This window comes from Phascolarctos cinereus, unplaced genomic scaffold (genome assembly GCF_003287225.1).
Source record: "Phascolarctos cinereus isolate Bilbo 61053 unplaced genomic scaffold, phaCin_HiC Scaffold_1;HRSCAF=81, whole genome shotgun sequence".
NCBI lineage: Eukaryota > Metazoa > Chordata > Mammalia > Diprotodontia > Phascolarctidae > Phascolarctos > Phascolarctos cinereus.
This window is the reverse complement of record NW_027555514.1, coordinates 40,637,351-40,654,563: the sequence shown is the minus strand read 5'-3', so window position 1 is coordinate 40,654,563 and position 17,213 is coordinate 40,637,351. Positions and strand designations below refer to the sequence as shown.

The 17,213-nt window shown below is 38.2% G+C and overlaps 1 protein-coding gene across 1 annotated transcript in view; it reads left to right on the top strand.

Moving 5' to 3' along the window:
* NPHP3 (nephrocystin 3) overlaps window positions 1-17,213 on the top strand; it is a 46,212-nt gene that overhangs the window by 15,711 nt on the left and 13,288 nt on the right. Inside the window, 12 exon segments of the mRNA XM_020987289.2 lie at window positions 1,314-1,388; window positions 2,532-2,711; window positions 5,639-5,742; window positions 6,764-6,878; window positions 7,149-7,292; window positions 8,253-8,350; window positions 9,557-9,659; window positions 10,090-10,172; window positions 11,465-11,597; window positions 12,862-13,026; window positions 14,490-14,584; window positions 15,696-15,818. Of these exon segments, the coding sequence (XP_020842948.1) occupies window positions 1,314-1,388; window positions 2,532-2,711; window positions 5,639-5,742; window positions 6,764-6,878; window positions 7,149-7,292; window positions 8,253-8,350; window positions 9,557-9,659; window positions 10,090-10,172; window positions 11,465-11,597; window positions 12,862-13,026; window positions 14,490-14,584; window positions 15,696-15,818 (1,418 nt within the window).

The window sequence follows — 17,213 nt, the reverse complement described above, 5'->3', positions numbered from 1 at the left end:
TGGAATAATAGTATTCCATTATATTCACATACCACAACTTGTTCAGCCATTCCCGAATTGGTGGACATCCCCTCAATTTCCAATTCTTGGCCACCACAAAAAGAGCTGCTATAAATATTTTTGTACATGTTGGTCCTTTTCCTGTTTTTATGATCTCTTTGGGATACAGACCTAAAAGTAGTATTGCTGGGCCAAAGGGTATGCAGTTTGTTTTATAGCCCTTTGGGCATAGTTCCAAATTTCTCTCCAGAATGGTTGGATCAGTTCACAACTCCACCAACAATGCATTAGTGTTCCAATTTTCCCACATCTTCTCCAACATTTATCATTTTCCTGTTTTGATAAGTGTGATATGGTACCTCAGAGTTGTTTTGATTTGCATTTTTCTAATCAATAGTGATTTAGAGCATTTTTTCATATGGCTATAGCTTTAATTTTTTTATTAGAAAACTGCCTGGAAAGGAACGTTTTTATTCAGTGTATTGTGGGCTGCTTTTCCAAAAACATAGAAAAATAATAAACAACTGATAATGATCATATTACTTCTGTCTGGCTCCATCCCATTGTTTCAGTGAGAACTTAGTGATAATAGTGATAGCTAACATGATGCTTTAAAATTTGTAAAACACCTTTTACCTTAAATTTCATTTGATCCTCAGAAGAATACTGGTGAAAAAAATATTGGTATTAACCCCATTTTGAAGATGAAAAAACATGAGACTGAGAAAGGTTAAATCAGAGGTTAAGTGACTTGCCCAGAGTTGTACAACTAGTAAGTGACCAAGGCAATAGTATTAGCACTTAGACCTTCCTGACTTCAACCTGCACTGGCAGAGGGAGTTTTCTCACTGGGAAGCTCCCTGTACCATTGAAATCATGAACATAATCCCTATACCTTTTCCTCTTAGTAAAAGGGAAAAAAGGAGCAAAACATTAGAATATCTATTTTAATTTACAGACTTAAAAGTAGGATAAATTTTCATGCTCTTTCATGAGGTCATTGGACTGGTGGTGGTTGTCCTTCATACTCAAAGAGGACCAAAATGACATCACTATGTTGGGATCAAGGCACAGTGTGTCCAGCTGTGGCTGATCAGAGCAGCACAAGCTCAGAAGGCCCTACCACAAATAGTCCATATGAACATTTGGAGTGGAGATGTCTCTAGATATGCAAATCTCATGTTTCTTTTGAACTTCTGCAATTCTGGACTAGTTGATATCTAAGGTTCCTTCCATTTAAGACTTTATGATTATAAGTCCCATGTTCATTAAGGAATTCAATACCTAAAATGTTCTGTGCTTCATTCTTTCAGATTATTGACCACCAAGGAGAGCCTGCAGAAGGAGTATATAAAACTTATAATTACATGGAAAAAATTATTAAACAGGTATATGGGATTACAGGCATTACGTTTAAGGCTTGATGTTAAGTATTCTTAGACAATGATCTTCCATAAACGGTTGTTCAGGAGAAAACCAGGTAAGAGGGATATTGGTTTTGTGGATTTTTTAAACTTCATAAGACAGAACAATTCATCCCTCCTATTAAAGAATGTATAGTGCATTCTCATGGTTTTTTATCTGTGGTATTTACTAAGTGACTATGGGGAAGTATTTCTCTTTGTTCCTTACCTAGCTCATAGAATTGTTTATTATTATGACAGCTGTGACGCATTTTGATATCTTCTGTTGAAAAGTGTTAGAGAGAAATTTCTGGAATGTGGGTAAATTAGTTATTTCTGTATTAGCTTATATGATATTTAAAAATCTGGCTTTGACACACAAGAAATTAGATGGGAGAATTGGAATTCTTGATGCAGGAAGTGAAAAATGCTATATTTAACAGTGTTCCTTTTTTAAAAAATAAATACTGGGTCTCTCTATCTCACCCAGTTTAGAAATGCAGGGCCTAGTTACAGATTTGTTCCAACTCTGATTGACATAGGACCTTTGATCTCCATCTCTGACCTGGGCCACTTCACCCCTCTTTAGGCAGCATGGTGGCCCTTCACTTTAGGAGGCTCACCACATTAATGTGGAATTTAGTGCAGACATCTGATCAGCATGGCCCACTGCAGCTCAGAACACCTCCACTTCAGAGATCCAGTAGCCTCAGTCTTCCTGGGAGCCAGGATTATAGCTGTGCACCTGTATCTATCTTCTAATGTGAGTTAGGAAGCTAGTAAGTCCTTAGAGTTGGGATTAAGTGGTAGCCAGAGATTTTATCTGTTAAGTCAAAGACTGAAATTCAGGTAGGTACAAGAAATAATATTCATTAATGTCATGGAGAATGCTCTTGTTTAATAGCTGAACACACTCTACAGGCCCAAAATATAAAGACGATCTACCCTTGTGCCATTAATAAGGCATTAGTGTTGTGAGAAAAGTATTCTCACTCACTAGCTAGAATGGTAAACTTTATAACTATCTTACCATTTTTTTAGACCACGAATTATGTTAACGTTGGGTTTTAATGAGACGAAAGTGTCTTCATCCTTTCTGTTTTTATGTGGATGTTCTCTCTTGTTTAGGATATATTAGGCTTTGAAAACACAGAGCAAGAAATGACAGATTTGGACAATGAAGAGGATTCTGCCTTTCCAGAAGAAGATGATTATGGGGATGTTTTATGGGATATCCATGATGAACAAGAGCAAATGGAAGCTTTTCAGCAGGCTTCTAATTCAGTGTATGATCTGGGATTTGAGAAAGTAAGTATTTAGCTATATCATAGAGTCAAAAACAGTGACTTCATTAAAAAAAAACCTTAAAAGAACTTAGGGTTGATTATAGGTAGCAAGACGTGAGCATAGGCTTAAGCTAGGTCCCTACGGTGACGTGAAAGGCTTGGGAACGTGGAACACGTTTTCATTTGTTAATAGCACACAACAAAGCAGAAAGTCTTAAAAATCAGTTAGAAACATCCTTTGTAATTTGTGACTGAAAGCCAGGAGTCAGGATGTCTCTTATTTTGCTACGTACATGATAATGCAATTCAGGATCAGGGTCACAAGGTAATAGTGAGAGCAAACCCAACCTTCTAGTTTCTAGACAAAATTAAGAAAACTTGGAGTGTGAGTGTGTGTGTGATATAAATTGTATACTATGATAAGACAAATATATCATTATGTATCACCTAATAATAATAGCTAACATATAGCACTTAATATGTGTCAGACACTGTGCTAAACACTTTACAATTATTATCTCATTTGATTTCACAACAACCTTGGGAGTTAGGTGTTTCCTCATTTTACAGGTGAAGAAACTGAGGCAAACTGATTAAGTGACTCATCCAGGGTCACACAGCTAGGAAGTATCTTAGGCTGAATTTGAATTCAGTTCTTCCTGACTCTAGACCCCATGCTGTGTGCACTATGGCACTACCTAGCTGCACATTTATTCAGTTATAGAGTAGCCAAATTAATCCCTTTTTTATTAAGTGTTTATACAAACAAAATTTGAGATATGGGATAGTCAAAGCTAAGAATTTAGATCAAGATCTGAAAACATCCAAATTAAGCACAAAGGAGAGAGAAAGCAGAAAGTACTAGAACAGCAGGGCAACCCTTGAATTACCAAAGCCCCAAATATAAAAGTAAGTGTGAGGAGAGCCTGGGCTGGAGACTCCCATCCCTCTGGGCAGTGATGGACATAGGGAGGGTCTTCTTCTCTTTTGTGGAAGCAGCACTTTCTCCTTTGCTCATGTAGAAAATTCCCAAGTTGGAGCTGTCCAGGTATGACTCCCTTCTCCATCTCCACTGGAGGTCTTGCAACAGTAATGCTCAGGTCAAAGCTCTTGTGGCCTGGCCTGGAAATCTAACCATTTAGAGCATTGTTTGTATGAGAAAATCTGACCATTATTTCAGTTTCAGATTTCAAACCACTAACTTAAAAAAGCAACTTGAAAACACAGTTTTTCAGTTTAAAACTTTACTATACTAGAATCTTAATGCTTAATTTAAGATCAAATCAAGTTTTACGTAGAGAATTTTTCATAATGTAGTATGTTGAAAAGCCATGAGGTCCAGTTTTAGTCTGTTTCACTGACCCATCAAAAAGGAAGAAGATAGATACAAAGCAAGAATTAGTCATCCATTTGTCTGCCATCAGTGAGGGCCAGAATAAGAGCCACCAAAGAGGGTCCCTTCTGGAGGCTGGACAGCTGGAAACCAGAAAGAGTAAGCTCCCTGAGGGAATAGCAGGAACTTCTCCATAAACTGTCCTTGTTTGTTTGAGAAATGTTGACCTCAGGACCCACGCTAACCTAGCCTTCAAACGAGGCATCTTCAGGTTTCTGAAAGAGAGCGATGCCCTTCTGGTTTTGAAGCACGTATTCGTGATTTACATGACTTCCCAGAATTTGTCTTAGGAACCCCAGACAGCTCAGCAATCATTTTTAAACACCATAATTTTCTAACCATTTTGACAGTAGAAGTGTAGGTAGAATCATAATTATTCATTTGTTCTTTATGTAGTGTTTATTCGATAAATTTTTAATGCCTGCCCTTCTCCCCTCCACCCTGCATTTCATGTTTCAAGTGTACAGGGCACACAGCACTGTAAGTGATATGAAGACATAAGCCTTCAGGCTCTGTGCTTGAGTCCATTACATTCTAGCTTGAGGAAGCTTAAGTAATACTAGAAGGTAGATAGTTGGGTGTTGCAGGCATGGGACGCTAAATGCCACATCCAGAGTCTAGTCTGGAGTGGTAAGGACAGACTACGGAAAAACTTGGAACCAACCAGAGTACTGAAGAATTGGAAGGATTTACGTAGGAATAAGGAGGAGTGCTGGTGTTACAGGTGAATACAACAGCTTAAGCAAGAATGTGGAAGCAGGAGAGTACAAGGCACATTCAGAGGACAGTGAGTGCATGAATCAGCCTGTAGTTAGGAGTTCACATTTGTAAGACTGGAAAGGTAAATGGGAACCCAGCTTTGGAGGTCCTGAATGCCAAACTGAATCTTTAAAGGTTTTTGAACATTGGAATGATGTGGTTTTCCCTCTGGTAACACTTTTATTTCTTCATTGTGGATGGAATCCTGAACGGAATCTTTTCTTGGCCTTGCCATTAACATTTAGTGGGAACTTTGGCAAGTCATTTAAACCAAATCAGTTTTCTTTGCTGTAATTAAGAGTAGATCTTGTCACATAAGTAATTAGGATTGTTACTGAGTTTTATGAGATAAAGAATGGAAGGACTTTTGTATTTTTAGAACCATCATCATTATCAAAATTATTTGAGGCCAATCAAGTGCGTCACTCTGTGTGAGATTCCAGGAATAGAACTTTAGGCGCTGATTTAAAGTACCATGCCAGCTAATCATTTTACTAGGGCTGTGGGAAACTTCCAGCCACATATTATTGGCTCTAAGCCAGCTGCAGCCTTTTTTTTTTATCTTCTATCATTTGGATTTGAATTCTTTCCTTTGAATCTAAGTATTTTTAATCAGCCATTATGGATAGAAGTCCTGGCAAGGTATTATTATCTCAAATTAGGATTTTCAGGCTAGATCTTGATTTCATTTATTCATATTCTCTTTGTTCTAAGCAGATAACTGATAGCTATTTCTTTTCTTGTAGCATTAACGGTATTAGAACCCTTACCCCTTCTATTGTTTTGTTTGTTCATAGTATTACCAGCGCCTTAATGACCTTGTGGCAGCAGCGGCACCAATCCCCCCCCTTCTTGTGTCCGGAGGACCAGGCTCTGGGAAGTCACTTCTGTTGTCTAAGTGGTCTGAGTTTTGGTTGTTGTTGTTTCAATTTCCTTTTCATTTTTGAGATTCACTTATTTAACTAGAATTAGGCGGAATACCTATTCTTGGCACAACTTTGTTGCTTAAATGCTTATGATATCCTTGGGAAGTTCAGATCTGCATAGAGGAAACAATTCTGTTACATATAAGGACGTGACCATGAAGTACAAACAGTAATTACATTCTGGGGCACTGGAGAGCATGAGAATGATCAGCTTGTGGGGAGGGTTTATATAAGCTCCTTCTTGGAGCTGGTGAAGCTATTTCAGACTGAAATATCACATTCTAGTTTTAATTTACATTTCATTGAAAATTGGGCCAAAATTAATGATGGCAAAATTAGGAAATGGATGATTAATATTGAGTTATTAAAATGGTATTTGCTGCCTTCAGCCTTTTCCTTGGAGTTTTAACGTTAACCAACAATTTTTCTGCATGTTTAATTGATTGTGGCACATAAGCTGAACAAGGTGTCATAAGAAAGGAGTCTTGTCATAGTTATTATTTGCATTGCACTTCATAGAAAGCTAAAATTTCTTTTTTTCTAGAACCTTTTAATTTAATTTGTGTTTACACTCAGGAAATACTTAGGTTATCTCTTACCACAGAAATGGCTTTAGTTCATTAGGAGAATGTGTTATTTAAAAGGTGATCAATCATTTTAGTTATACTTTAAATTCTAATTTAAACAATCCTGGCTGGAGACATTCAGAGAGTTGCTTCAATTTATAGTCGAAATGAATCTGTAATGAAGTGATGAGTGTTCCAAAGAATCCCTAAATTCCATAATCCCTTAGGAGCCAGATTTTAGCACAATGAAATAGATAGTGAATGTGTAACTGCCGACAGATTGATGGCATTTGATAAGACTCCTTATTGTGAATTAAGATGCTTAGAAGATTAATTTAAAAGACATTTGGGGGATTTTTTTTATTTTTTGGAGAATGGCACAGCTAGTTTTTGAAACTGTTTCTCAAAAAATACTTTGTCTTTTCTATAGGATTCAGCTACAGCAAAAGCATTCTCCAAACACACTAATTCTGTATCACTTTGTGGGGAGGCCCACGTCCACCAGCTCAGAGTCAGCCTCGATAATTAAACGGCTGACTTTAAAGGTAAACTGGAACCTTTTGTCCATGTGAGCAAAATGCTTATTTCAGTGTTATAGCTGTAGTTAGTCTCTAAGTGCTTGACAATAATTCAGGTATTTGCAGAATTTGTTAAGTGAATAACTCTCATGGCTGTAGAAGCTTGTCCTTTTCACATCTCCATTTTGGTCTCTACAGATAGAAGTATCTGCTGCCAGCCATCACAGCCTGTACAAATTATGCAGCAGCTAATTTGCGTGTATGTGTATGCATGTGTACATGTGTCTCTTCTTGCAGCTGATGCAGCATTCCTGGTCGGTGTCTGGGCTAACACTGGATCCTGGTAAACTCCTTGAGGAATTTCCACGATGGCTAGAAAAGCTCTCTGCTCGTCATCAAGGCAGTATCATCATCATTATTGATTCTATAGATCAAATTCAGGTACTGTTCCAACTTTCCATTCATAATCTTCTTGGTGAATTTGAATAATAAGAGCTCCTGCTTTTATAGCACTAGCCTTGGAGGACCCAGGTTCAAATCCCAGCTCCACCATTCATTATCTGTGGGAGCTTGGACAAGTTACCCCTCTGGGTCTCAATTTCTTCATCAATAAAATGAAGGGCATTGACTACAGGATCTGAGGTCCCTTCCAACTGTAATTCCCTTTCTCCTACAATTTACAAAGCTCTTGACTCACAGGACCCCTGTAGGCAGGGAGTGCAGGTATTACCGCCATTTAACAAACAAGGAAACAGAATCATAGATAGCATGACTTGCCACACGGCTTGTAAGTTGTGGAGGCTGGACTCCACCCAGTGACTTCTGACCCCGACTCTAGGGCTTTGCCCGCTATACTGCACTGCCTTTTCTGAAAAAGAAGCAAAACCATTACCAGCGACAAGAGTAGCCATTTGCATTTCTGTTCCATTGATTTTATAATTTCTTCCTGGAAGGAAGCCAGACAGGTGAAAGATTATTGTTTTTTTGATTATTAATCAAGGAAAGGTCTGTCATTTTAATGAAGCCATTGATGTTGTTGAGTAGATCCCTAATTTGTTTGTATTTTGGTATTTATAGACTGGTCTAAAAACTTTTTCTGATGACTGGTGCTATATGATTAAGATTAATTTCACCATATTTTAAATTAAAAGACTTTGTATTTCCTCACCTTTTGGAGCTCTCTACATAGTGAATCTAGTGGTTTTACCATACAATACTCCTAACGTGGAAGGTATTATATCATTAACAAGAAGTACTCAATAGAATTTTTGGTATAACTTTTCAAAAATAGGTCCAAAACATTGAATGATGACTTCGCTTTTTCTGCTTTGGTTAGTACTGGGAAGGTGATTCTCAGTGAGTTTGAACTAATAGATTGAATGTTATTTTTGTATTTTCAAGCAAGTCGAAAAACACATGAAATGGCTGATAGATCCCCTGCCTGTGAATGTGAGAGTAATTGTGTCTGTGAATGTAGAAACATGCCCTCCGGCATGGAGGTATGATAATAAGTTATTCTTTCAGACTGTCTAGCTATAAATATGTAAATTCAGTATGTGGTATGTGGCAGTGTCACATATCAATTTTTTTAACTTGTCCTGCCATAAAAAGTTCACTAACCTGCCAAGAAAAATTATGAGCCTTCTCCTTGGCAATTTCCTTCCTTATATCAGTCATCTTTATTCCTCTTGCCTATTATCGTGTCCCTTTTGTCCCTGTGCTGTTGCTCCTTTTTTAATCACTCCCACAAAGGCTTAACATTTTCCTCTTTCTGTTTTCTACTCACAAGTAACACCAAGATGCAGCTGATGTTGCCAGCCAGCATCAACATTAGCAGGACAATAATGGCCTGCAGTCCATTCTGTGCCGTCACCTCATTTTTCTCTTGCCAGGGCTAATTTTTCACCCATCAGTGGTGAGTGTCAATTTGAATGTGTGGGTTATTGAATGATGGGCACTTAGTTAATATTTTCTACTTTTGATGTTTAAGAATGAAATTGGTAAACATTAAATCTGATGCATTTGAGATTTTCTTTAAATACCAAACTTATCATACATATTTTCAGTTATCAATGATAGTCTTATTTGGGAATCAATATTTTTGTTTGGGGACCCTCTTGGATACATCATGCAAAGCAAAGCAAGGAAAATGGTGGTTTTCCTATCAGGTAGAGTGAGAGGACCAGTGGGGGCCAGTTGGCAAGCTTGAGATTTTCTATAATACAGACTCACAGTAAACTCTCAAGATCAGAGTCCCACGTCCTGAAGTAGAGGAGACCTCAAGCATCCCTGAATGAGAATACAGTAGCTTGTACCTCTCATTGTTTCCCTAAGAACAGTGCCTCACTCATAGCAGGCGCGCAATAAATGTTTAATTAATGTAGCTTTAAGCTACTATGTAGAACAATACCATCTAAATATATCATCCTTTAGCAATAGTGTATTTATGCTATTTTATTTCATAGCACTGTGTGTGACTGTGAGAATTTGTTAAGAGTGGTGATGTAAATAATTATGTTAGGAGGAAACAAATGAAGTTAACATTAGTATATAGGATACTAGATATATTTCATATATTTCCAAGGGAGAATGGAATTTCTGATTCTCATCAAAGGTTTTTAGTCTTTTGCTGGTAGATTATGATAGCACATAGTATGTTATGAGACCAGGATATCACTTTTTTCATCTCTTGTTTTAAACATAAGGTTGTGGCCAACACTTCATCTTGATCCTTTAAATTCAAAAGATGCAAAAGCTCTTATTACTGCAGAATGCAACTGTGTAGATATTAAGTTGACTAAAGAGCAGGTACGTACTTTAATTTTAGTATAGATATCTCACTTTCTTAAAGAAAATGTTGTTTAAACTGAAGATAGGGACTGCTCACTATCACAAGTAAAAATGAGTTGTAGCCGCTACGTGGTTAACTATATTTTGTTCTAAACTAGTACTGACAGATTTGGTATCCCATGCTTTTATATAATTGGAAATATGAGCTTACATATGTCTGGGTACGTGGTATACCCCACCCCCCAAAAAATGCATATCCACCTCCTTTGTTGTGTAAAATCAGGAACTTTACCAAATTTGAATGTATTCTGACATGTAGAAGTTGTCACCTTGATCAGGATTGCACAGCCCAGGCCGTTATTTGGTGATGTGAAAGTCTCAGTGGTTCTGGCTGCTTCATTTCAGGTTGTATTTTGTGTTTTGTTTTGTTGGTAAAATGCTGTTCTAGGAAAAGAAACTAGAGCGACATTGTCGTTCCGCTACAACCTGCAACGCCTTGTATGTCACCCTGTTGTGTAAAATGATCACACGGTAAGTTGTGGTTCCTTAGAACTCTCTCTTGTGCATTTTTTCTTTGCTGAAAACCATTTCATCAGCATGTGAATTTGGGAAGCCTGTCACCATCACTGTTCATCAGAGGGGGTGGTGGTGACTCTTTCCAGGACACTGGTGGGCCATTGCTCTACTGTAATAGTAACTACAGAGTACTGGGAAGTTACTAATAGCCTGCATGGTTGACTGAACCCTGAGGTAATTAATGAATTGTTAGATGTTATTAAATATATTTACCTAACCTTTTAGTACTAACCCTTGGCCAGGGTGAGGATTGCTCTTGAAAATTTGCTTAGCCATAGGGTGAGCCACACAGGTAAACACCAGACACAAAGGGTAAAGCTTATCTGGAGGATGGGCGGGGGTGGGGGAGAGGGGGTGCTCCTTTGTTGCAAAAGCAGATCTCTTTGGAAATTATCTTTATTTTCACAATCTTTATGTTCTTTAACTTTAAAATATTAACATTTGAATTTTAAATTCCTTCAGTGATGAATTCCTTTCCTTTCAGATAAAGCAGCTGATTTCATGTGTATTGATACCTTATCTACTTAACTGTATGTCCTTAAGCGTGTATTTTACAGTTTCCTTTCTTTAAAACGGAAGGTCCTTTTAGACTAGTTGCTGTTGTCTAAGGCCCCACCCTTCTAGCTCTAAAATCATCATTCATTGGTACAATCTGAGGAAGGTTTGAAAATTGTCCCCTTCTGGTATTATCCACTGGGCACTTTGACCCTGGGCTTGACTTATCACAAATCAAGATCATAGAGAATCATATTTTTTCCATTGGAAATGTGGATTTGTAAAGAGTAATATTTTTTAAAGCATCCTTTGTTGTAACCTCTTGCACGAAGACTCCTATGTGCCAGCTCTGGTCGTGAGCATAAGTAAAAAGCACAAATATTGAGTCATATTTTCAATTCATGTAATAATATTTGCTAAAATTGTTCATTACCTACAGGTTGATTTCTTGTGGGCTCTGCCCTCCCCACCCCACCCCACTAATTTGCCTGGCTCACTAACCAGCTCTCCTTGTGATTATTTTCCAAGTGCCTCAATTGTTGCCCATTTGCATCTAGGAATCAGAGGAAGCACTCTTTTTAACTGTCCTGCATATTTGTGATTTCTGCTATTAGCTCTGGTATGTTTTGGGTAGCGATATTTATCACCAAATTTTACCATTTGAAGAAATGAAATCTGCTTTCCATCTAAGGATTAATACAAGTTTTTTGATAGCATGAAAAGCAATTTTCAACCTCTCTCCTATATTTCAGCGGCACCGGCAACATAGATGAAATCTTGCAACAATGTTTCCAGTGTCAGGACACTGTGTCTTTATATAGGCTAGTGTTGCGATCAATTCAGGAATCCATGGAAAATGATAAGGAGAGAGACCTAATGAAGGAGGTGAGTGCACAGTGTCATAAAAGGGGTTGTTTTTAAAAAATATACTTTGTTCTCTGTGACTTGAATTAATGATTAGTTAGATATTCTTTGCTTAATGCTCTAATTTTAAGTTGTTATTAAAGATGTTTCATGTAAATCCAAGAATGCCAGCAAATCACAACATGCCTGCTTGTTGTGGGGCCTTATAACAATTTGATTTGTTTGGTAAAACATCTAATGTCCACGTTGCCCAGGAAAATCCATATGTACCCAGGTGGACTGACATCTCAAGACACTTCATTTGATTCTACTGATCAGAGATGGAAGGCACTAGCAGTGTATGATGAATCAGGACAGGGCCTGCTCACCTCCAGCTTCTGCTGCTGAGTAAATGATTTGGGGAAGGGAAGCCTTTGCCCTGATTTTATGCTTGCCATGGATGTTTCTCAGCTGCTTAGCAGGCTGTGGGCAAGCTCACAACCTCTTAGATATTTGTAGAATGTGCCCAAGTGTCTGCAGACAATTCTAGATCTGCCTGATTGAAATGTGCAGATGGTATGATTTAGATCCAGCACTTCTTAAACTGTGGGTCGTGACCCCATATGGGGTCATGAAAAATTTGGCAACAGTTAGAGGTTTCCGAAAACGTGACAACCAAAAATTAATTCCAAATCAAACACATAACGAATCCAAGGTGTTTCTGGCAGCACTTGCCCGTGTTGCATCCCACAATTTCACTGCAGTCTTAGTTCTGAACACACAGCGTGTGCACTTTGCGCTGCATGTGCCCTCAGACCACACACACGAACGCTGCCGAAACGGAAAAGGAGTCACGAATGGAAAAAGTTTAAGCAGATGAACTCTTGACTGAATGGAAGAGGAGTATCCAGCTAACTTACCTCTTAAATGTATTCTAGACTTAGAAGTCTCTCAATACTATGCTTTTGAAATGCTCACTGTTTAGGAAAGTTAATGTTAAGATAACTGGAGTCCCTTTGAAGTACATTCATCATAACTTTTGAAATGTTGCAGTTAATTTATTGGGGGTTTTATTGGGTTTCTGTTTTTCCTTTTTATACATATAATACATATTATAGTATAAGGCATTTTGTGTTATTTCAGTTCTGTTTGTAAAACAGAATTCCTGAAGTGTAATGACTTCTTTGAATGCATTATTGGCATATCAGGAGAAATATGCAATTCTTGGGATTAAGGATTTATGGAGCAGTTTGCTGCCTTATTTGTAAGGCTTCTGAATCATGATGCCAGGCTGTTTGCCCTTTAGATCCTCTGCCTGGTCAGTGTCAGTCACAATGGAGTGAGTGAATCTGAACTGATGGAACTCTACCCTGACCTGTCCTGGTCAGTGCTGACATCCCTTGTTCACAGTTTGCACAGAATGTGTTTATTGACGTATGGTTGTGGTTTACTCAAGTTCCAACACCTCCAGGTAAGCAGTCTGTTTTGCTTATTTGCCAAAGTGCCTTTTACCTCTAACCTTTGATACATCTAAAACCAGAAGCACCAGCTGAGAGCCTCTGATGTGGGCGGCACTGAGCTCCATTCTAGGGGAGAATCCAAAAGTGAATGAGACGGACCTCAGAGTCTAGTGAGGGTGTCCTGTGTGAGGGCAGTTGAGGAAGTAGCAGCAGGTGCTCGGAGCAAGGAGAGATTTCCCTCAGAAATCAGAGAAGGCTTTGTAGAGGAGGTCACATTTGATCTGGGCCTAACTGTGTGGGTAGGATCTGTCTGTGCAGAGCTGAAAGAATAGGTCAAGGTATACAGGCTATATACAACATGGAGCCTGTTAAGGCTGGAAGAGGCAGGTATTGGGCCTTGAATGCCAGGCTAAGGAATTTATGCAGTGGGCAGTAGAGATGCCATCAAAGCATTCTGCAGTGTGGGAATAGGGAGAGGAAGGCAACGTGATTAAAGCTGTGATTCAGAAATTAAATAAAAATATTATTTGAGCAAACTTTAAAAGGAACTATGTAGAGTCTGATGCTGTCCAAATACCTGTTTTATTTTATCAAATTTTATTTGTGTAAAAGGATAAATATATTCCTCACTTTAATAACATTTCTATTTTTAGGATTTTTTTTCATTCCAGTTGTTTTGCATACAAGTAATCTCATGGTTGATTTCTATTACGAGAAATGTGTTTTTGTATTGTATTCCTATTTTTTGCTGTTAATCTGTTCAGCCTCATTTTCCAGCTTTGCTTCCTCCTTTATTTTCAGTTTCATAGTTTACTTGGTATTTTTAATGTTTCTCCAACACCACACCTGCAATTTCACTGATATAAGGAACTCCCAGTGCGGAGATTCCCTCTGCTGATGCAGTTAGTAAGTCTTTCCCAACTTAAGAGTTACATGAGACATTGGGTAGTACAGTCGCTTGTGTGTGTTTTCATGGCTACAACGTATCAAAGACAAGAACCCAGGTTTCCTGTCTTCATAGACGGCCTGCTATACATTGCGTCACATTACCTCCCATGTACCTGAGATCTTTCACACATGAATTAAAGTTTGAATTAAGCCTTTCTTTTCCTAAAAATAAATGTTGAAATGGATGTATGTTATCGAATATCACTATTATATGGCATATGGTACTTGCTAAAAAAACAAACAAAAATGCAGCTTCATGACTATTTTCTGTAGTACTCTAGTGATAAATTTGGAATTATAATTCCTTTTAAAAAAAAGATTCCATGACAGATATGTGTCAACCAATCAGTAAACATTTATTAAGCACCTACTATACATCAGGCACTGTGCTTAAGCACTGGGGATGCAAAAAGAGGCAAAGGACAGTCCCTGCCCTCAAGGGGCTCACAATCTAATAAAGAAAACAACACTTATGTAATATGAATATCACTTAATAAAATGACGTCATTTATTCATCTTTTCCTAGGCTTGGGAAACAGTGAGATTAGAATACATGGAAGAAAGTCAAGATATTTCTACCTATAGAGAAAAGCTAATAGAATATTTCACCTCGCAACTAAGGTATTTCAGATCTTCAGTTTGGTCCTTCTCTGACTTCTATTGTGAACTGTGGGTAACAACATCATTTTTTTTCATGTGGTTTTATAGTTTAGTAACTTGTTAGGGGCAAACAAATTCAAAGCCACTCCTTGCCCTATAAATGCCAAAAGCATCAAATTACTGATACTTTAAAATGTAAACCTTCTTTCAGAGGAGAGGAAGCACATCGTAGTGGTGAGAGCCTACCTTTGCAGTCCTGAAGACTTGTCTGCATGTCCTGCCTCTGACACATCCTGGCTGTGTGACCTTGGGCATAACTTAACCTCTCTTTGCCCCCAGTCAATTTTCAAAGACCTTAACTTTCTTAGGAGTTGCTGATATGGTTTGGTAAAGAAGATTTCAATGCCAGAAGTTTACCACATGGATAAAAATGAGAGGTTCCTACATCTGGCACTTAAATGGATTTCAGAGGCCATCTGGTTTGATTCCCTCATTTTATAAATAAAGCAGTCATATTAGTAAGAGAGAGAGAGAGAGATTCTCAATATTTGATAAAAGATTCAAACCAAATTTAAGACGGGGAAATTTGGATTGGGCATAGAAGATACTCTGATATTGAATTTTTCTTTACTTTAATAGTTATAGAAAAAGTATAGGTTTGTGTTTTACTTCACTGGAAGGGTTTGGTTTGTTTCTGTTGTTTGGGGTTTTTTTTTTCCTGGCCTGGGGATCTTTGTTGCCCTTTTTAAAAAGTTTTATTGATGCCTTTTGTTTTGACATTATAATCATTACCTTTGTTGCATTTTCCAAAAATCTTCTAGATTGGCTTTCATTCAGGGTGCAGCTGATTACTGTGGTTGCCATGGTCTTTGATGCAGGAGACATTAGGTTCAAGTTCCCGGTGTTATCTTAGTTATTGGCTAATTAATATAGAGAGTCAGGATATATTTCTAAATAGTTTATTTCCTTCGAACTAATATACTTCACTGCCTTAAAAACCCATGACTTCATCACCATGCCACTCCCTCCACTGTCTGAGAAGACGTACAAATTCCCTCCACTACTGCATTGGAGGGGAGCCAAATACATCATTTGCCGATTTCATTAAGTCTTCTTTCCCTCCTCTCTGTAGTAAAGCCCGAGTGACCTGGAGGTGTGCGGATGAGCTCCCTTGGCTTTTCCAACAACAGGGCAACAAACACAAGTTGCATGAATGTCTGCTCAACCTCTTTGTCTCTCAGAATCTTTATAAAAGGTAAGGAGAACGCGGATCTTAGTGAGTTAGTTTGGATTTAAAATAGACTTTTTAGAACAAATGTATTTTAAAATCAGTATCACTCTGGCATTTGGGGATTCTAGTAAACAAATCCCAGTGGGGCCATTTATAGAAAATGTTATTGTTACTCAGTCATCTTCAGTCATGTCCGACTCTTCATGATTCCATTTGTGGTTTTCTTAGCAGAGATACTGAAGTGGTTTGCCATTTCTTTCTTCAATTAATTTTACAGATGAGGAAAACTGAGGCAAACAGGGTGAAGTGACCTGCAGGGGTCACAGAGCTAGTAAGTGAGGCCAGATTTGAACTCACGAAGATGGGTCTTCCTGATTTCCAGGCCCAGCACTCTGTCCACTCACTGCATGTAGAAAACTCCAGTATGGCCAGGTTTCCCCAAAAGAAAGAGTAAGAAGAGAATAACTGGTTCACAAAATCATAGGGTCAGGATAGGGAGAGGCTGACATTCCTCCACTTCTCAGCACAGCTCAGAGGCATCTGCCATTCATGTTCTGTGAGTGTAGGGATTGAATCCCAGCCCTAGCACTTATGTCCTGTGTGACCCTGGCCAAATGTCCTCCACTCTCTGAGCCCTTGTTTCCTCTACAAAATGAGGGCGTTGGACAAGAGCAGGAAGGACTTCTTGACATTTTTGGAGTCACTGCCCCACAGAGTCTGAGGAAGCCTCTGGAGCTCTTCTCAGAAGAATATTTTTAAATGTATAAAATAAATTATATTGCATTGCAAAGGAAACCCATTATGTTAAGATATAATTATCCAATGTTTTTAAATAAGTGTCCAGAACCCAGGTTAAGAAGTACTGGACTAGCTAAAAGACAAAATTTCACAGTCCATTATAGCTCTAATCCTATATCTAGAGGCACCCAGAGTGCTGGACTTGGATCAAGAAGACTTCAGTTCAAATTCAACCCCAGGCACTTACTACCTGTGTGACCCTGGGCAAGTCATTCAACCTCCGTTTGCCTCCCTTCCCTCAGCTATAAAATGGGGATAAGAATAGCATCTACCTCCCAGGATTGTTTTAAGGATCAAATGAGTTAATATTTGTAAACACTTAACTACATTGCCTGGCACATAATAAGTGTTTAATAAATGCTTATATCTCCCTTACCTTCCTTCCTATGTTTCAGGTTTAAGTTTTTGAGACTGGGTGCTATATTCTAAATCGATCCTGATTAATAATGAGCATAATGGTCATTTACTTTGAGGTTTTTCTGTTACATCTGTTTTATTTAGTGCCATGCTTTCTTTTAATATAGAGTATGTTACTGACATTACAACTTGTGACTCGCTATGAATATCAGAATGTTTTTCCCCATCATCCTTACAAATCTAAATGCTTGGATTTTAATTTTT